At 39.4% G+C, this 21,394-nt stretch overlaps 1 protein-coding gene across 8 annotated transcripts in view; it reads right to left on the bottom strand.

Moving 5' to 3' along the window:
* The window catches only part of SPPL3 (signal peptide peptidase like 3), a 77,056-nt gene that overhangs the window by 14,696 nt on the left and 40,966 nt on the right, over positions 1-21,394 (bottom strand). For 5 of the 8 annotated variants that reach the window (XM_069030669.1, XM_069030668.1, XM_069030666.1 and 2 more), the window contains exons 2-6: positions 12,888-12,965; positions 7,226-7,320; positions 4,309-4,428; positions 1,056-1,134; positions 239-351 (exon numbers count right to left, since the gene is read on the bottom strand). In XM_069030669.1, coding sequence (XP_068886770.1) covers positions 239-351; positions 1,056-1,134; positions 4,309-4,428; positions 7,226-7,310 — 397 coding nt within the window. In that variant the 5' untranslated portion in view covers positions 7,311-7,320; positions 12,888-12,965. Of the gene's footprint in view, positions 1-238; positions 352-1,055; positions 1,135-4,308; positions 4,429-7,225; positions 7,321-11,236; positions 11,310-12,887; positions 12,966-15,194; positions 15,278-21,394 lie in introns of all 8 variants that reach the window. The other 3 variants (XM_069030672.1, XM_069030673.1, XM_069030665.1) reach the window with 3 other exon arrangements.

Here is a 21,394-nt window from a genome sequence, read left to right as displayed (position 1 = left end):
AAGTGTGGAATATCTTTCATGAGTGTTCTGGCACTTCCCTGGAAGCTTTTACAAACCAGAAAAACAGGTGTCCCAAGCACTCCCCAGCATGTTCCTGGCAGTGGCTCTTCAGGGAGTCTGCCACACAGCTCAGCAGCCAAGCCATTAATATCAGCAAATTTCACCCATCATCACCAGGCAACTGATGTGTCAGAACAGGCACAAAACAGTAGTAAAACCCCTTAATTCAAATACTCACCATCCATTAGGAGCCAGTGGCCAGTTAGGACCCAGATAAGGACAAGCATCACAGACAGAAAAAACGAGAGTAACTCAGCAGCAGTGAAACGCCCACAGCAGCCAAAGGAAATCCTAGAACACACAAACATCAGCTGGACGACTTTATGTTTCCATTTGAAGAACAGAAAGTGGACACTGTTGGAACAAGGCTCAACTGCTGATGAAAGATCAGCTGAAGGGAAGTTCCTTTGCCACAAATAGGTACCAAAACAGCAACAAAATAAAAGCTTTCCTCACACTCAAATACTGTGTGTAAAGCATGAACTGCAGAGATGGAAAAAACCCTGTAAATCTTGGCACTGCTCTTGAAATTGCCACCATTCCTAGCACCACCTAAGATAGTGCTTTTAGCAACATGAACACCAATCACAAGGTTAAAAAATAAAATTAGTTTCAAAACATGACATTAACAACTGTAATTTCCACTGGTTCAACTACAGTCTCCGGAAGCGCCAGCATTAAAATCCAGAGTCCAGTGTTAACAAACATTAAAATCCAGTGCCAAATCCCAAACTCTAAAATCTCAGCCAAAACAACCCAAACTTATTAAAACTCACTGTTGGGAAATCTAGTCCCCAGAAGTGGTATTGTATTTCCCAGGCTGGCAAGTGTGAATGACTTGAAGAAATTGTGCTTCCTACTTTCAAAGTGGAAACATGATGTTGGCACAAAAAATATGCACAAACATCAGCCCTGAGGTTAATGCATATTAAAGAATTCTCATTAAAGAAATACAACACACAAGAAGAGGAGCAAAGGATTGCTCAAGTCCTTACTTGTTCTGAGGTGAGCAAGGCCGTGTTAAGTACTGGCACATCGGGAGCAGAAGGAAAGCAAAAGCTATTGTTGCAAGGACTACAAAAAGAAGAAAAGGTAATATTAGGACATTCAGACCTAATTTCTACAGCACACAAACAGGCTTCTCCAATTTGAAAAAGCTCTTGCAACAATGTTCCATTATCATATGCTCAATATTATTCCAGCGTGAGCAGCTCAAGGCTCTGAGGCTTTCTGCACAACAGTGAGCCTTCAGACTGAAATGAAATGAAAGCTCTCAAAGGAAAGCAACGCCCCATCCCCAAACCTTAAAAAAAAGTTTTAAATCTATTCATGATCATGTCAGCAAGAAAAAGTTTCCACATATTCTGACTAAAAAAAAATCTACTACAAACTGGCTGTGAGATTTTCTTTCAATTTTTCAACATAAGACACAAACTAACTTAGCATAATAAAGGGTTTTTTTCCCCTTTTTAACTCGGTAATTTTTTCTCCCATCTCATTCAAAACTCTTCATTCATTACTAAAACACAGTACAACTTCAAATAACTTATAGCCAGTAGCTGCCAATTTGACTTTTTTACAATATGAAATGCTTCAAGTTTTTGAAAACAGAATTATAAAAATACATAAATATCCAAACAGACTATTTCCATAAACATTTTCAAGCAGCATACTTATCCCACCCACACATTTGTAAAAACGTTTAGTAACTGCTGGTATTTATAATCATTTTTCCTTCCAGTTTTTTTAAAGGACTGTTTAAAAGGCTGGAGCGCGAGGGCGTGGAGACACTGACATGTCAGCAGCAGACATCCAAAACTGTGCCGCAAGAACAGACTGCAATGAAAATGGAAGCCGCTTGGAACTTTTTGCATGCTGCAGTTCAGATCTTTGTGCTGTCCTGTACTTATTCCTTTAACAATTACTGTAGCTGGTTTTTAAAAGGGAATTTTCTTCTCTTCTCAAATGAAGATGATGGGAGAGAATCAAACATTCTCTTACAGATTAAGCCATTCTCTACACAGTTTAAGCCAACTGGAGAAAAATTTGTTTGGTCAAACCACATCTTTCCCTTCTGGTGGGAGGAAGATTTGAAACAAAACAAAACCAAAAAAGGAGAACTCAAATAATCTAAAAAGAAAATTTAAGAAGTGTCTGCATACAAACAGCACCATGAAAACTCACAGTTCTGTCAATATTTCAGAGGGGGGAAGAAAACCAAAACAGGTAGGGAAAGAATGAACAGTGTGGCAACTCTGCACAAACTGAACCAAGAACCTCTGCAGAGGTGCTTGGTAAAAGAACACTGCCCAGAAACCCTGTGCCCCTGCTGGCCTAAGTACTGCCTACCCTCCCTGCTCCCTACCCTGCCTCTACCACCACAGGCTCAACCCTCTTTGCCCTCAAAATCTCTCCTCCCCCTTCCTCCCCCCTCCTGCTCTGCCCAGCAGGGAACCCCGCACCTCCTGCCCTGGTGTCCCCATGCCAGGCTCGTTCAGAGTATGAGAGTTAAACTGCCACGACACCAACGCAGAGAGCCCGCAAGGACCTGCTCCCAGAGTCACTCCTGACTGTTCAGGCTTCCAGGCCCAAGCCTCCCATCCCCTCCAGCCTCAATCCCAATGATTCACTCGGGAATCTCTTGGCTTAACTCCTGGCTGCAAGGCAGTGCCAGCTTTGGGGCTCTGCCCTCTGCCGAGCAGTGGGTCCTGGCCTTGGCCGCTTGCTGCACCTACCCTTGCTCCTGACTCTTCTCTGAAAGGCAAATCTCTGTGAGAGGAATGTTTAGAAGGGGTTTAAGAAACCAGATATCAGCTGTAATTTAGCAGTCCCCCACATCAGTCCTACTAACCACAGAGGATGTAAAATAGCATGACCTGAGCTTCATGGGACAGAGGGACCAAGTTCCAGGTTCCCAACTCCAGCAGGGTCCCCATCCTGCTGTACAGCCTCTGAGCTGTATATTTGCATTTCAGAGGTTCTGGGCTTGATGACACCCTCTGATGCAAGCCCAAGGAAAGGCACAAACATACCAAAAAACAGGTTCAAGAATAAAGATACCCAAGAGCACTGATCCCCAATCCCCTGAAACCTGCAACAAGCCCCAAGGGACAAAGATCCTCTAGTTACACACAGAAGTGTTACAAATAAAGTTAAAAATCCCAAGGTCATTTAAAAATTAAATGGACCAATAACCCTGACAAATTAAAATTCCTCTTTTTTCATATATCTTTCCTTGTAATAGCTTATATATTTGTGTGTATATGTTCCCTTGATATCTAGCATACAGTAGAATCTATATGAAGAATTTTTTAAGAGGAAAGAACATATGTGTCATAGGTCAAAGTTATAAAAGCAGAGTTCAACAGACCTCTACAGGAGGTAGAATTAGACACGAGTCTCAATATTAGATATTTAAGATTTCACCCATCAACACCAGCCCTGTTTAAGAGCCTGGAGGGGATGCACAGCTCAGGAGTTAAACCGTGAGGCAAAAGCCTGCAATGAAGTAGGAGAGAATGAGAGGTATTTGGGAGCTTAAAAATCTTCACAGACTCAGTATGGGGACTGAGTACAATTTTTGGAAGCTGCTCTGTATCTGGAGCAGTAGGAAGACTCTTGCTACTCTCAACAGCAGCTTATCTCTTAAGAATTGCAGTAAGATCAAAAGGCAAAAATTTTCCAAAAAGCAAAGCCTTGGTATTTATTTAAAAGACAAAATGTAAATGCTAAACAGGATTGGAGGATTTGCAACTTATTTGCAGGTTAAGTTTCAATTTTGTTCTAAATTCAAGCAGTGCAAAAGACTAATATTCAAATGCTAGTCAGACCAGAAACAGAAAAACTGCATGAAAGCAAAACCAAAACTGAACTAGGAAAGAAGTCTCTGGACAGGATCTCCAAAGTTATTTCCCATTAAGTACCTGAATTATGAAATACCATGTACAGTTCTGAGCATCGATTTACAAACAAGTGAGCTTTACACAAAATAATGCATCTGGGCATGTTTAGACCTCTGGCAATTTACAGTTCAGTAGGTTTAGCACATCTCTAAGTGGAAAATACTTCTCAAATAATAGTTCTCACTTTATTTATAGCTACAGAGACATGAAAATACAACTGTGAAACCTGATGATTCTTTTTTTTAATGTACTGTGACATGTATTATAGTTCTTACCAACAATATTTAATTATATCAATACTTTCTGTTCTATTCCAAGTCTTATAAAGAGAAGAAAACTTAGTCACCTGCTGTGCATATTGTAAAGACAACTTGAACTGAGTCGAAGAAGAAGAACATAACTAGGAGAGACACGGACGCTCCAATGGGCAGGAACAACGCCTGGGTGGAATCGATGGTTTGAATACCTGGAGGAGAAAGGGGGACACTGAACTTGTGTTTGGTACCACACACAGACACTGGCCCTTGCCAGCACAGGGGAGGGCTCTGACAGCACATTCCCTTTCAGTGCTGGTGCACCAGGCATTGACTTGGTGCTCTCAGAGCCCAGCATAGCTGCCTGTGCAAAAACACTCCAGCTATGTGTGCACTGCAACAGCCCCGCTCTGCAGAACCCAGGAACTGAAAGTTCAGTTTTATCTTGTCCCATAGATAGAAGGAATAACAAGTTATGAAAATTAACATTATTTAGGGATTAGAATCACTTTACACTGAACAGAGACACTCTGTTCAGTGTTGAACAGAGCATACGTAAGGTTTACTTAATCTCTTAACACAAGGTGAAAAGCCTGACCAATGTTAGGCTGACCCAGTTCATGCAAAAGGTGCCACAGCTTCAAATTCCACTTGGTTGAAGGCCACCAAGCTCTTAAACTGCATCACAGGTTGCAATCACCAGATAATACCAAACCTAACAATAAAGGGCAGTTTCCAAAAAATACCTAAGTCATTTACCTGCTTATGAAACCACCAGATCAGTGCAGTGCACTGTAACTGCCTTTTTGCTAAAAAGCAACATGAATTCAGGCTCACATTTTAAAGCTGGCAGTAATTTTAAACAGGGCAGAGATACTAAATTATTTTATTCTCAGTATTTCCCCCCACCTCACCCATGCAATGTGACTACCAGGGATGTTAATCATGGGACAGGACAACTCTTACTGTATTTCTGAGTTTTCAGAATTACCAGCAAAATTGAGAAGCCCACCTAACCCAACAAATTCCAACACTTAACCAGTCTCTGTAGCTATATTTATATTTGATCCTGGGGCGGGAGGGGGGGGGGGGGGAAGCCACAAGCAGCAACCCAATTAAAAATACAAGACACGCTTCTACTTGTAGAGCACTAAAGTAGTAACAGGTAACATCAGAAGTAGTCACTTCCTAAGTGACACAGACCTAGAAGAGGTGTAAAACCAACTTGACATCAACTCTGTTATCCCAAAACAATTAAATACTGCTGTATGAAGGGGTTTTTACCAATCCCAGAATTTGAAGGATAAGCCTTTAGGTTGTGAAACATACTCAGACAAGTAAATATGCACATAGATTGTGTGTCTGTGTGTATTTCTGTGTAAGAATGCATCTTATTTTTTCCTGTCAGGAGTGGCAAGTCATATAAATAACAGGTTACCTGTACAACTCAGTTATCAATGTATCTGATTATGCTGAAAAACCTCAAACATACATGAAATACACTCACTACAACTTAGTATCTGTCATAAATATTCAACCCTTTTCATAAAAGAAAAGCTGAACAAAAGACATGGAAGTCATGACACTTGCACATGGTCAAGTCATTTATTAGTTCATGTCGTGATCTATTATTCTTAAACATAAGTAGCACAATAAATTTTAAAAAGCAGAAGAGCTCAGCCACTTGGGATTTCTACATTGCTGAGGTCTGGTACATTAAAGTGCAATGTACCGCCCAGTGATGACAGTGTGAAGATACAAAAATTCTGATCTGTGACTTAGATCCGGTTCCTTCTGCTCTGAGAAGGCACATTTACTCACATGCCCTTCAACTTCTCAAGAGAAAAACTGAACAAAACAAAAACCCAGAAATGACACACTACACACCACCTTGGCATCTAGGAATTGGTGCCTGCAGCCTTAAATGTCAGAGTTCTTAATTTCATTTCTGATCATTTTGACAGCTAATCCCCTTAATGTGCTTTACTCCCCAGCCCCAGACTGTCTTCTCTTCCTTTTCAGATGCCAAAAACCTCAACTGTTCATTGCTGTATCACCAAGCCCAGCAACCTCTTTACTCTGTGCTGCCAACAGCAGTGCTCTGACAACTATTTAAATTCCAAGAGTCTACATTAGAAAAGACAAAAACAGCAAGAGACACATACCACATATGTTATAATTTCAAAGATGTATTTCTTGCTTTAAACAAAACAAGCTTAGCATTCAGGGTTTCATGCTCAGGGCTTCTCATTCCTGCCTTCTATACTCTGGGAAACTATTTCATTCTAGCGCCTATTCTCAAAATATGGCAATATAAATTGCTATAAGTTAAACTCAAGTATGAATTTACAACATACTATGCACACTGTGTTCCACTCTAACTGTTCGGTTCCATATTTTTACCTGCAAAACTGTGCATGTCAGATGGCCAAGCTGCCTGGAATCTATTTATAGATTACAGAAGGGACAGTCACCATGCAGGAGCTGACATGTTAATCCCATTCTGAATAGAGAGTGTGCAGACACATATTTTGTTGTCCATTATAAATGAGTTGCCCAGAGCTATGTGAATTCTCTACTTCAGTTTCTCTACTGATAAGGCTGAATCCTCCTTAGGGGCTTGTCAGTGCACCCCATGATCTCTCCCTGCTTACAGGCTGGCCAACATGCCGTAGCAATGAGCTCCAGACAAAAAGGAATTACATTCCCTTCTCCTAACTGTGGGGTGGCTTTTTAAAAAGTAAAGCTGTTTCCATTTCCAGTAAAACCTGACAAGTTGCGCCACATGCAATTTTTACACATTATGGAAATGTTATGTTGATGCTCTAAATTCAGCTTCCATGGGTGTGAGCCAGACATGGACAGCAGTGTCAGCACAGTGAGGTGGGAAGTGCCCAGACACAGCCTGGGATCAGGTGAATCTGCAATGCAGCAGCTCAAACACATGCACAGGTGAAGCAGGAGGTGCAGCACTGAAGTGAAGCAAGGAAGGTAAGGAGTAAAGCTGACCCTTACTGTTATTGGTGCTGTTGCCATTAAAAGACCCAGCGGCGCTGCTGTTGTCTTTCTCTTTGTCTTGATTCTCAAAGTCCATGTTCAGAGACCTTCAGGGAACAAAGCACATGCAACAGATGAGTTCCAAACTCCTGTTTACGCTTATCAGCTGCAGTCTCATTCCCTTGGAAGCACCCTTCCCCTGGAAAAGCCCTGTAATGATGGTTACTAGAAACACCACTATACACAGTGAGAAATTAAAATAACTGAAGTGCTTTATTCCAAGTGAGGCCCCACAACCCAGATTCTGACAGTGAGACCAGTCACCAAGTGTCTGCACTGGGGAGTGCTAAATATCTGTGCTGCTGTTTGTTGTTACCTGATTTCTGGGAAGTGTAGAACACAATAAACATTTTCAATTCTCTTGTGAATTTGAACTCTTTCCAAGTTCTCATTTTGCTCCTTTTCATTCAAATTTGACTATCAGGTTTCATTTTTAAGACAATATTATTTCCTTCCTCGAAATGTTGTTATGAATGACCCAAACTAGCTTTTAAGTGTCTGCTTAATATAAGATCTTACTTCACTGAAGAAATTTCAGCAAAGCATAGAAAATTACCAATGTATATTTTACATGCACACAGAACAGATGACTAGAGGAAGCTCTGAATGAGTAGTACAAATTGATACACTTTAATTAATCCACAGGAGCTGACAACACTCCCAAGTACCCAGCTCAGCTGTTACTGATTCATTTTTTCATTTTGATGTACACATTTAAAAAAAATTTCAATTTAGCACAGTATTCTACCCCTTTTGCCACAGTCCTTCACTTTGATGCAACTTCCAAATTATATTCTAGCACATTTGGCATAACTTTCTAAAAAGGGGGAATTTCACTTAAGGTCTGTTTTGACCAGCAATCATTTCTATTGTTAAATTTGATGTGCTTTTTAACAAAAATACCAGCAATCAAGTTTACCATGACAGTTTCTCATTTGGATGCATGTATGGTATCCATGATTTAGTTGCATATTGATTTATTCAAATGAGCTATAGAGAACCAACAGAAGCACTGTGCATCTCTCACTGTACAGCTCCTGTCTTAAGCTTACAGCAGCATCCAAGTATTTCAATAAAACTTCCAGGTCAACAGGCATTAAACTTCTTTTCAAGTTTAGCTTAACTGTGCTACGCAAAGTAAACAAATTCTATTTATTTATCAGACCAGTAATAAATACACCACAGACTTCTAAACAATTCTAGAGGTGTCACAGTTATTTCATTGCAGTGCACTGATCATCTACTGCAATGCACATGTGAGCAAGTCTGTGCTGCAGTCCCAGTATCTGGAATTAGGCACAATCAAATTTATAGGATCAAGACATCTATGGTGCATTAAAGACAGAGGGGTTGAGCAGTTTCGCTCCATAAAACGAAAACAAGAAAAAGGCTATTCCAGCATAGAACTGGTTTGTTTCCTTTGTGTCTATAAAGCAAGTGCTCCCGAACAGCGTTATGAGATTAAAGCAGCTCTTGGTCTCAGGCAAAACATGAGGAAGCTTCTGCATCAGACACACAGTACTTGTACACAGATCATGGTCATCAGCTAAAGAGTTATCGAAAATGCAAAGAGGCAATGGAGGAACACTAAAATTCTAACAAATTAATCTGTTGTTCTTAGCTTGTTCTTCTAAAGATCTCTTTGCTCTGCCCTTTGTTTGGAGTACCTCCATCCTTCACTCACACTCCCTTTTTCCCCATGCATTGTAGCTTTATAATTTTCCCCTCAAGCTATAAAAACCTGGGAGGAGGCTGACAGTCCTCCAGGACTTGGTCCAAGATTCAGACAAACAAGATAATTCTTTTCTCAGTGCAGTGTTTTGTTCCCCTCTGAATTAGCATCGTTTAGAAAGAACCTCACACCATCATTCTCCCAGTGGCATCGGGCAACTCATAACTTAAGGGATTGCTATCAGCAGAGAAAACTGGAAATAAAACCTATTAGATCTACTGCTCATAAACAACTTCGGTCCCCCCTCTCTTTTCATTGCAATAGTGTCAGCAATTATTATTACCTATAAATATCCCTGCCTCCAAAGCAAGCATAAATTAGGAAATTACTTTCACTTAACAACACAGCTGCTCTTCCAAGCCAACCTCTGAATAATCTCCAACTGTTTTATGATTTGGCTCTTCACTCTGCTACAAATCATCACTAACATAATTTAAAAAATTGAGAAGCGATCACTAAAACACCTTCCAAGAAAGTTAAAAATCATACTGTAAAACAAGATAAACTCAAAACTACTGGGCTGTGGAGAAGTGGCAAGCTGAGAAATGTTCATGGTTTTGTTCAAGTTTTTCCTGGGCTCCCTAAGGGAATGTTGAGCCAGCACCTCCCCTGGGGCACTGAACTGCTCCATTGTTTCTTCTGTGGGTCCTCAGAGCCCCCACTGGTTGGATTTCTAGCACAGGGTTTCAAAGCAAGCGAGTCACCCTCCCGCAGGGAGCCACTCCAGAGGGTTACGCTGAGGCCAAAGGAATGAGTAAGTTGCTGGCACGGCACTATCTGCAAAGTTCAACTATGGATCGCTTCCACTGCAGAAATGCCTCATGGAAACCCTGTAGGAGATGTTCTTATCAAACAATGGAGAAAATAGCAACACATGAATCTATCTATACAGGCACCTGCAGATGCAACTTACTGAGATTGAGAAGTTCCTTCTTGCTCTGCTAGTGAGGACAATCACCCATCTGAGAGGCTCTGGGAGTATGGGAATGGCCAGCCCTTAGCACACCATGTTCACATGAACACTCTGGGTTCACCATGTGAGCTACTTTCTATTTATACCCACCCAAAGCTTAGAGATAGAAGACCCCTGTGTCATCCCACACTTCTTGGTTTGGCCCAAAAGCAGGTATTTGAACAGGTAGATTCTGGGTTAAATCTGGCTTTACATAAGCTGAGAACCCATGTCTGGAGAAGTGACAGGACAGAAAAAGATTTAGCTGTTACCTGCAAAGTAACCCCAACCTTTAAGTCACAGAGAAGCATTTGGACAAGAACAGGTGGCTATCTTGCCCTCGGAAACAACCTGTTTCAAGCTGAGCTCACCTCTTTAAAAATCCACAACTAACACACACACCTACTTGCATGCTCCAGTTTACAGTTTGTAATGGTTTAAAGGATTAGACTTGCTCCTTTGGTAGCCAATAATAAAAGTATGTCAAGTTCAAGGGCTGAGAGCAGTCAGAATGTACATGAGAGAGACGTTCAGAAGGGCTGGAAGCTAAAGCTCCTGACCCAGCACAAATGTAGGCAGGAAATGCTCGTTCATGCACAGTAAGAGAAGGGGAACTCAACTCTATCACTGCACTTTGTTCTGGTTCTGGGCTTTGCCCATGATTTATTAGACATTCTTCTGAGTATACTGAGAGTTTGGGATTTTTTCATTTGTTTTGGACAAATGCTACTTCTATTAATAAGGGCAGTGGACCAAGGCTTTCCTTTGTTCCCCTGAAGCCGCCTGCCTTAGATTAGATCCACCACACACATGAATTTTATCCTAATGACTCACCTACCCAATTCTTTCTGATCCTATTACAGAACTTCTGTTTCAGCCACTTGCCAGGAATACTACAATAACTTTACCTGCTTCTTTTCAGTTGAAAATCAGAAACCAAACCCACTTTTTCCAACACAAAGGTTAACTAAGGAGAGCTATTTTCTTTTTGTCGTATGACAGCTCTGCAGGAGACGAGCACTCAAATCCAGATGAATACTCCACTGCTGACAGATGAGAATGAGCACCCTAAGCTCCAACTTTCATCTTCCCAGCACATCAATTCTCTAAGAAAATTCATCTGCTTTGCCAAAAGTTTTTATTTTACTACTTTAAGAATTCCAGATGAATATCATTTTGCAACTTATTACCACACTTGAATTTCTTGAATACCTTAATTGTATTTCAGACCCCTTTATTAATGCCACTGTACAATTTTCTGTAAAAAACTGCTTTTGACCTTGCTCGCTGATCAAAGCGAATCAGTTTGTCCAAGTCCCCAACATAACTGTGGATTTCAGCTCAGACACCTGCTAAAGAAACCACATATAGGAGATTAATTAGGAAAGTAATTTTAAAACTCTGGGACCCTATTTTGGTCTGTAACTCACATTATGGGATCTTCAGGATACATGCAAAGGAAAAAGACTAAAACAGGACATTTCCTCAATGGATTTGTATCCATCACCATCCCACTACTTCATCCAGTGAGTCAGATTGCTCTGGAGTTCACAGTCCTTACTAAGTGAGTAGTTTTAAATGTAAAGTATAGGACAAAATGCTAAGAGCATGTGTAGGTACCAATAGGAATAGGATAGCGAACAGCAGGGGAAAATTTTTAAGGGCAAGGAGCTCCATGAGAGATAAGCAATTTAAGTCCACACACTCCTGCTGTTTTATAATGCACTACATTTTTGTAATTGAATTTTAATAAATCCTATGGCTTCTTGCAGCCAGATGCATAGCTCCTTTTTACACAATTGCATAAATTCAAATAGTTAAAAATTTAATTAGTCCCTCAACTATATGCTAATCTGACTCAAAACTTGAAGAAAAAACTAAACAAATACAACCTTTGACTACTTTTTTATTCTGATCATCTCTAGATTTTGTTTTCCCAAAGCCTTCTATTTTAATTCCACCAGCAGTGCTGTTATCGAACACTTGCTAACAACAGACAGCTCTTGCAAAAAAATTGGCTGTTTCATTATATAACTTTATTAACTTATGATAGTGATATAAAACCTCTAATCCTAGAACAGCTGCAGCTTATATCATACATATGAGCACAGCTATCATCTATTTCAGGAATACTCATAGCAGTTCAGAGACGCCATACTGAGTATAACACCTTTTATCACAGAGTTGTGAAATGAAGCAATGTTCTTCAAGAAGCAGAAAGAAAAACATGCTGTATTTAAGTTTGAAAAAATAATACTTTGATATTGTGATTATATTGTTTTAATATGTCAGTATGAGCCTCATTCCTTAGGCACCACTACAGTAAAACAAACTGTATAATACAGCATGCGAGTCTAAAGGGGTAACTGTTTTCTCTAAACTATACTCAGGTCTCCTAAAATGAGGCAAATTTGATTTTTGAAGACTTAAACTCATCCTGCAGTAGTTCTCAGATGCTTTGCTGGAATTCAACACTGACAGTGTTCCCCAGTTCTCTATTAAGACACTTGAGCGAACAGCAGTGGCACCCGGGGATCGCTGTTTTACAGGACTAGTTTCAAATCACAGGAGCACATTCTCAATCAACCACCACTGGATAATGTATAGAAGATTCTGCTATTGAGAACATTACCTTCTATCTGTCTCAACAATCCTTTTATACGCTCTAAAATATAACTTCACAGAGCTGTCCTCAAGCACCGACTTTTAAGTTATCTTATACATGCTTGTACCATGCCATACAATTACATTTTTTAGAAACCCCAGCTCGCTATTATTTCTTCCTTTTCCATTTCCTAGTAAGTTTTTTTATGTTGGCTATGCCTGACAAAGATACAATGAAACAAAACGGCATAAACTGTATTCAGTCACTTGCAATATTTTTACTTGAAAAATAAAAAACTCTGCAGAACCTTAAAAAAAAATCTTACCTGAAACTGCCATAGACTATGAGAAGAATAGAAATCAGGAAGGTAGACACTTGACTGGAATCCACAAGGGAATATGCCCTGGAACCAGGAAAAAGAAGGCAGGTTTGTCATTGTGAGTGTCCATTTCTCCAGTGCCGTTTGCTATTTCTTTTTCTTATTATAATACAAATAGAGAACTGGATAACAAATCATGGCTGCTCTCTCTGAAGCTCTCTCATCTAGAACATAAAACCTGGAGCTTGTGAATTAACTTACTATATTCAAGGCTGCAGCATGAAAAACCTGTACAACCACCACAGGACAATTCAAAAACCTTGTGGTAATTTATTCTGAACTCACCAGATTCAGGGTTTTTTTTCCTCAAACTCATTAAAATTGCTTTAATTGCAGCTACTGCAACCCTGCATGTCAATAACAGTAACCTGTTTTCCATAACACTTCTTACGTTTTCAAAGTGACAATATGGCAGTTAATGCTCACTCAGTTGGAGGGAAAAAACCCAAACAAACAAAAGAAACCCCCCAAAAACCAAAATCCAAACCTCACAACAAGCTGCAATATGCATTTATTAAACCACACACAATCACTTCCCTATTCCATCTTGCAGTTCACTCAATATGGGATTACTGATGAACATTTCAGGAGGAGGTTTAAATCCAGCTTTATCTCAATTGATTTCCTAATGTAACACACTGTTTTTAAAGCAAGAAATATGAACATTAATACCAGCACAGGCCACCATGCTGGCAGGGGCACAGCAGGCAAGGAGAGACTCTGGGAGTCACTCTACAACTCCCAACTCCATAACTTGTGCTAAAGTAATGGAAAATAACAAGAATTCAATGTTAAAAGACATAACTGAGTATTTCTGAAACCAACCAAAAAGCCTAATTTCAGCAAGGCTAGGGAAGAAAGATAATTGAATTACATGATTGTTCTGAACTAAGTATCAGTGAGCAAGTAAAAACTGAAGATACGAGACAGTTAAAGAAACACTCATCCCATTCCCAATACAAAAGCAATTTAGAGATAATTACCAAACTGCTAGACACACAATTTAAAATACTCTTTTAATATATAAACACAAATGTGAATCTTCTACTACAGAAATTCAATATTAAACATCACTGATGAACAGACTGCCTCTTTAAAATGAAATTACATACTTATGCAATAAGCTTTTAAGAAATTAGAAACTACTTTGGTTAATTACCATGAATAACTTCAACATATCCCCACACTAAAAGTGAAAAACAGGTATCTCATTTGCTCATAATGTTGGCCAAAACATAAAGACAAGCTTTATGGATCTAATTTTTTGGTATATATAACCTTTAGTTACCAGGCTGTGGAATGGAGGTCTAAAAAGTATCCATGAAGATCAATATAGTGAATTGCAAATACATACAACATAATAACTCAGCACTTACAACCAGCGGACATATAAATGCTCAGGTTATACACACTATAGTTCACAGCAGATCATTTTCATGCAATGGTTACAGCTAAACTCACACCAAAGGAAACAGCCTGAGGACAATCACACTGGATTTATGTCCTGTTTCTAACTCTGATTTCAGAGTGAAACACTCCCCCATCCAGCCTCACACAAAGGGAAAGGAAAGCTTTGCATTCTGTTTGGATTTGAGAATAAATAATGGAACTCATCTATTAAAAGAATATTCAGAAACTCCACATTTATGAGAAAAACAAAATTAATGGAATTTCAGATAGGATTAAACATGTCCAGGGTTATGCACTGAGTTTTATTAACTTATGTTCATAAAATTTTATCTTCACAAATTGGCAAATACTTTTGAGATTAACAATGTCTTCTATATAATTCCTCATTCAATGACAACATTGGAGGCTACGATAATTAAAATGCCATTTTGTCATAATTACTAAACATTAGTCAAAACAACGCTGTAAATGTTAAAAATATTCATAAAACAGATAAAATAGAGATGATACATGGACCATGGATCAGCCCTGCACATAATCCATTAGGTTTTGTATTAAAAACCAAGCTCTGGTTTGATGAAAGAAACTGAAGAAATGCAAATCCGTGTTAAACAATGATCTAATACATCACAGCCCTGCTAACAGGCTGCAGTGGTGCTCAGGACAGCAACTTGTTGATTCTGCGCAAGGCAGAAATGAGAACTAAAGTCCTTCCATCCCGCACAAGAGAAGTGCAACAGTGTAACTGGAAACTGAATGCAGACCAGTGATGTTTCCTGACTTCTCCCCATAGAAATCTTGTAGCAGGACAACCTAAAAGCTCGGTGTTGCTACCACAATTACCGTCTGGGGAAATTCATATTCACTGATATTTCCGCAAACAGGGCCAGGAAGATACAGTCACACTTTCCTTCTTCCTGAGGCAGCTGGAAAAAGAACAAGGCAAAACACACAGAGTGTGACAGGCTGAATCAAGCAAGCACCTCACACATGTCCAGATTCTATCCAAAGTTTCCAACAAGAGTAACCCACAAGCACGCTTGAAGAATAATTTTACAATGCCGAAGTGAATCTCATTGTAATAAAACCTCACATCTTTTAAACATTTAATTTCCCTACATTATTTAAGGTATTGCACAAGACCTGAAACCAGAACTGCTTCCTAAAATCCTAACCACTGACTGTATGGACAGTTCATTAAGAGACTAAAAATCCTTGATCCCAAATAAATACATCCTAACACATTAATGTAGGCTAGAGATAATAAGCAAATGACTGTCACATGAAAGAATCAAAAAGATTACTTCCAAGTTTTTAATATTATTCAAAATGACAGTGACTTGCAAACCAATTTGTAATTTTAACTGAAATTTAAATAATCTTCTACAAGTCCAACAGATTCCACATACACGTAACTGGATTCTCCTATAGGTATATTTCAAGCATGCAAGTTCATATACTCTCACAGCCAAACAGCATCAGCGCCATGTTCTTCTCAAATGGCACCAGCCAAAACCAAAACCCACAAACTGAAGTTGCAGTCACATTTAACTGGCCTTCCACTGCACACATAAAAATGAACCCAGCTTCCTTCTAACAAGGTGTTTCTGTAAAACTTCAATCTTGGAACAAGTAATGGAAACTTATGCACAAAAAATGCTTGTAACAAGCCTGTACACGGTTGTCCTTTGACTTAAATACTGATTTTAGATGCAATTCTTAGTACTTACAACATGACAATCTACAAAGAAAATATTATTCTTCATCCTCAATCTCAAAATTAATACTGAATAGGGCCATGCTAATGGCTCCTTTGAAGACTGACTTCAGTGCAGTTCACCTGCGTGCCATGTTTTGAGAACAACTCCCAACCCATTTCTAAACTCTAGTATATGTGCAGAACGCTGCTCAAAATACAAAGACAACACTGGTTTTCCCAAGGAAGTACATTTTTAGGATTCTTGCACTACCACACCTGAAATTCAACATCCATGTAAGGCAGCTGGTTTAAAAATTATCATTAAACAGGCTATCAGATTCTTACTTAGTTAAGTAAAAAATAACTAATTATTACATCCTAGTATTTAATAACACCAAGTACACTGGTGCCTTAAGAACATTTTCTCAGCCAGCTGCTGAGAGGTGACTTCCCAGTCACTTCCTCTACAACCTGAGATCTCACTCTGAACCTGCATCTTTACATGGCTGAGATCAATTTTCATAAATTCTCTGCCATTAGGCATCTATTTCTGGCAGCTTCATGGGCAAGTGCTCACAACACAGAGCCTGCTAATGCATGCCAAGACAGAGACACAGCAAGCACTGTTCCATAACATATTCTGTGTGTCCGCCCTATGGCCTCACAGTGAAAGCATTGTCGAGACAACAATCCCAGCAGTGAGCTCTCCAGCCTGGCACAGACTGCTCCATAGACCTTTACCTACAGAACAATTCCAGGGATGCACTGTGACATACCACCACTTCCAAACAGTAACCATGCAAAATACACCACACCACTTAGAGCTGGCATTCCAAGCAGCACTCTCCCCTCTTCTGGGAAAAGACGAGTAACTTCTGTATTCCCAAGGGAACAGAGACCCACTTCATTCCCAGCTAGTAAAGATGGCAAACAGCTAACAAAAGTTGCCACAACAACAGTAGTAGCACTACACTGGAGACACTTGCAAGCTCTTTTCTCTGAATCAGCAGCTGCAGGTCAAGCTCTTTTCCCCCCTCCCTTCAGGTCCAAGCTCACTTGTCCTTGTGAACATTCACCCTACAAGGTCTCTGCCATCTGCCTACTGTTTTCCTATTATGTACTTTTTGTTTTTTTTCTTTTGCGTTTCCACTCAAGAAAATCATCCAGTCAATATAAGCACTGGTTTTCATGTTTCAGCTCTTCCTATCACCAAAAGATAAGCAGTTTCTCCATAACAGTCTTTCCAAACCTGCAGAAGAAACCCTTAAGCAAAGTCTGGTGATTCTTTTTGCCCTCTGTCTTGAGCAATAAGAATCTGCAACTCACTTTTGTTCAATGAAGACCCAAACTAGGAACCAAACTGTCTCCAGATGACAGTGCAGAGCATTACCCTCAACACAACCTACCTGTCATGGGCAATCTGAAATGACCACAAGCCAACACACCCATTACAAAAGCAACTTCCCACCTTTTCCAATCACCTGTTCTTCATCCCATCTCTGCATAACCATCTGCAAAACCACACACAAAACCAGACTGGGGAACCTTGCCTGCCTGAATAATAATGAAGAATGAGTGGGAAAGTTTCTCAAGTGATTCAGAGGATTCTCAAGTGATTCCTGATCTGGCCCACTTCTGGACATAAAATCAAAGAGAAAAGACTTTTCAGTGGCAGCATTAGGTTAAATACCTCAAAATTATTGCTCAAGATATCAGGGAAGTTTTATGTATTTGGAATAAAAACCTCTTTCTGTTTGCATAAGATGCCTATTAAATGTATGCTAATAAAAATTCAGCCCATCGATGTTTCAGTAGCAAATATCACTCCCAATTTCCAGGTACAAGAGAAGTTATTGTGACGAATTCTACCAAGGGGGGAAGGAGAAGCCTGTGCCCTGAAGTTTCCATAGCAATGCACGCTAAAGGCCTTGGACATGAATCATTCTCATACAAAAGCTGCTGTAACAGCAGCAAGACAAATCTTCCCTGCATATTTACAGTACTTATACAAGAATGCAAACAATAGAGCAACAAATAAATCACATGGACTTGAAAAGTACAGCAGATGAACTAAGTTCACTAAAACTCACATGAAGAGAGATTGCATTTCATCATGTATTTTTTTTTATCAATGATCAAAGCATCCAAGAGTTCACTAGACTAAGGAAAACAAGACTATAAAAGGATGGTGAGCACACTAGATAGGCTAGAGTACAGATGGATTAAAATAGAAGAACTTTTGCTGTGTTTAATGGGACCAAATCTACAACTTGCAGACATCACAGAATCACAAATTCACACTGGGAATGTAAGGAAATAATTTAATTCACTGATCTTACTCTGGGGAAAGACAATCAGTCATGACAGATGTTTACCTCATCTGTTGGTTAAAACACTAACTGATGAAATTAGGGGACCTTCTTGACATGTAGTATAAGTCTGATTACAATTTTAGTCCACAATTTTTCTCCTATAGAAAAAGTCCTTTTCAAAACTCATGGGTAGCTTTTCATACCAGCCATATCTGGGGTAAAATGGATCCACACATGAATCCACTTGCATATTTCAGTTTCTGGAAGATGTGGCTGCTTGAGAATTGACCACACAAAACTTCATATAATCTTCAGCCCACATTAAAAGCCATGACTATTTACCATCAATATGGTATTCTTCACCTGCATTTCAAACACCACCCTTATAATCAAATGTCCACTGTCTCCTCACAAAGGAAGTGACAATAATCCATGCCCAAAAAAACATGCATCCCTATTCTCTTTGAAAGAAAATTCCTCATAGGTAGGTAACAGCATTGGAAGAGTGATGATAGAGCATCTCCCTCTCTCCTCTATTGCTCATCATTCATTTTCAGAACTTGCTGAGGGCACACATTCAGTGTGAGGGTCCCATCTCAGCTGATAGTCAACCCCTTCAAAGGGAAACAGAAAAAAAACCCAACAAAACTCAAAAAAAACCACCAAACCAAATCCGAACGATCAACTTCTGCTGGAAATCTGGTGTTCAATGTCAAAATCAAGGATAGAGAAAGTTTACACTCCTCTCCCTCCAAGGGTTTCGTGTATTTCAAAGCTTTCTTAGTGTGTTTATTCCATCAGTGATTGTCTTAGCAACAGAAAAAGAGAAAGTCAAGAAATCATAGTTGGTAAACTCAAGCCAAGTTGCAGTGTATTTTTGCACTTCCCCTGCCCCACACCAGGTTTTTGGAGCTATCAACGCCACACAGAAAACAACATTCACCTTTACACTGCTGCACTGACCCCATGGCTGTGGTTTTTTTGAATCATGCAAGAATGTGCCACTCATGAGAAAAACATCTTCCTGAATCTATCTGCTCTGTAAGCTTTTAAAACATTCTACTATTTTATTCCTTGAAAAGAGTGTGAGGTAACTCAGTGATCAGGGCAATTTATTGCTAAGAGCAATTAATTTCTGATGCTACAGTACCTGGAATTTGTGAGCTACCACTGTAGAATTTTTTAAGACGCACAAATCAAACTCAAGGACTCCAGAGCACACTCCTAGGGCACATGAAAGAAGAGCACTGCTATGGACATGAAGATCAATTACAGTTAATTGCACAAATACTCATTTTAGCTGGGGGTGGACTCACTCCATAGGTATACTGCTTTACTGCTTTTTTCCTTTATGGGATTCCAGGTCAAGGGTATGACTAAAAAGCCTCTTTCAACTGCCTTACATGTGTAAGATATATACATATTTAAGAGCCCCCATTAGGCTTGCTGCCAAACCAAAGTTAAATCTGAGTGTAACAGCTAAATGTATAATTTTAAGTGTGAAGTAATGGTACCTACAGCTATAAACACTATTCCATTCTTTAGTGTGATTCATAGGAAAAGCAAACAAACTGCTATGGCTTCACTTACGTTAAAGGAATAGCTTGTTTTCTAAAGTAAGTTTACAATTGCATCTCACTGTCACGTGCAGATAAGGTCTGCTAAGTATGAGTAATTCATGAAAACACGGGTTATGTCAGAAAATAAACTTCAACCAAGTCTAAAGTGAAACAAAACAAAACAAAAAAAAAGAAAGAGAAAAAAGAGTAATATGAAATGTCCCACTAAAACCAGACCTTCCTAGACTGTTAGGGCTCAGACAGGCATTTCAAACTGTAACCAGAGAACAATTCTGCTGTCTACCAGGCAGAGGTCTCACAACAACATTTTCACACTATTAAATACCATATATAGATATATTTCTACATATACAATTTAAAATCCCAATTCCCTCTTCTCCCCTTTCCAGAAAGCTGCTTGCCTAAAATTCTCCCTGCAAAACCAAATTCTAAGCTCTCAACTAAATTGCTAAGAGCAAACACTCCTCTGAGTTCACTATGAGAAGAAATTGAAGTATCCAGTAAGGCATCAGGAGACACAGTATGGAAAAAAATTTTTTTCTGTTAAAAACATTCTCCAAGCTACTCCTTTGGTTCACCTGACTGTTTGCCAACAGAACAAAGAATTACATGTTTCACGGTGTTTAGGAATTACAGCCACTGGAAGATTTCCAGATTTCACATTCAGCTTGTAGCACTCATTTCCTCGCATGAATGGGAGCACAACTTCCAGTCCCTGCATGGAAGCATAACAATACTTTACTCGTTGAAAGGAGCATTATTCCAAATCAGCACAGGATAGTGTCCATGTACCTCAAAAGTATTTTCAGCTCCTGATGTCCCCAGCACTCAGGTGGAACCACAGTAAACAGGATATTTGGGAGCAAAATTTGCTATCAGTGGTTAATGGAGAAAAATTAACCAGTACAGCTTCAAGTAAGTTGTACTGGACACAGATACCTGAGTATGAAGTAGCCTGAACCAAAGCAAATATCCAAAAATCATACTGATCATCTTTGACATTGTTGCCACAGAAAACACTGCCTTTTTTTATTTGATACTGAGTGGGAGCCTGGATACGCAATTTTCATCTTGTAACTAAACAAACACACAAAAAATACTTTTTTGAAGTTCCTTATGTTATTGAGAGTGTTGGTTGGTTGGTTGATTTAGATTGGGTTAGAAGTTTTGCTCTAAACTTGACAAATGAAAAAAGATCTGGGAACCTTCCCTCCTTTCTTTCTCAAAGAAAGAAAAAACAAGCAGTCATGAAAAGCAGGGCATGCTTTTGCTGCCAAATATAAGTTTGGACTTACATAACCACCAGCCATGGAAATCCTCTCTAAGAGCAAGATTTTGAAATTGTACCACAAGGTTTTTGAAAATGTGAAAAGAACATCTGTACAATGATGGCTGCAATAGCAGACCCCCACTGAAGAAGTATCATTTCAATGAGTTAAACTGAACACAAAT

The sequence above is a fragment of the Aphelocoma coerulescens genome, chromosome 15 (genome assembly GCF_041296385.1).
Source record: "Aphelocoma coerulescens isolate FSJ_1873_10779 chromosome 15, UR_Acoe_1.0, whole genome shotgun sequence".
Taxonomy (NCBI): Eukaryota; Metazoa; Chordata; class Aves; order Passeriformes; family Corvidae; genus Aphelocoma; species Aphelocoma coerulescens.
Note: the sequence above shows the minus strand (reverse complement) of the source record. Positions and strands in the feature narration are given on the sequence as shown.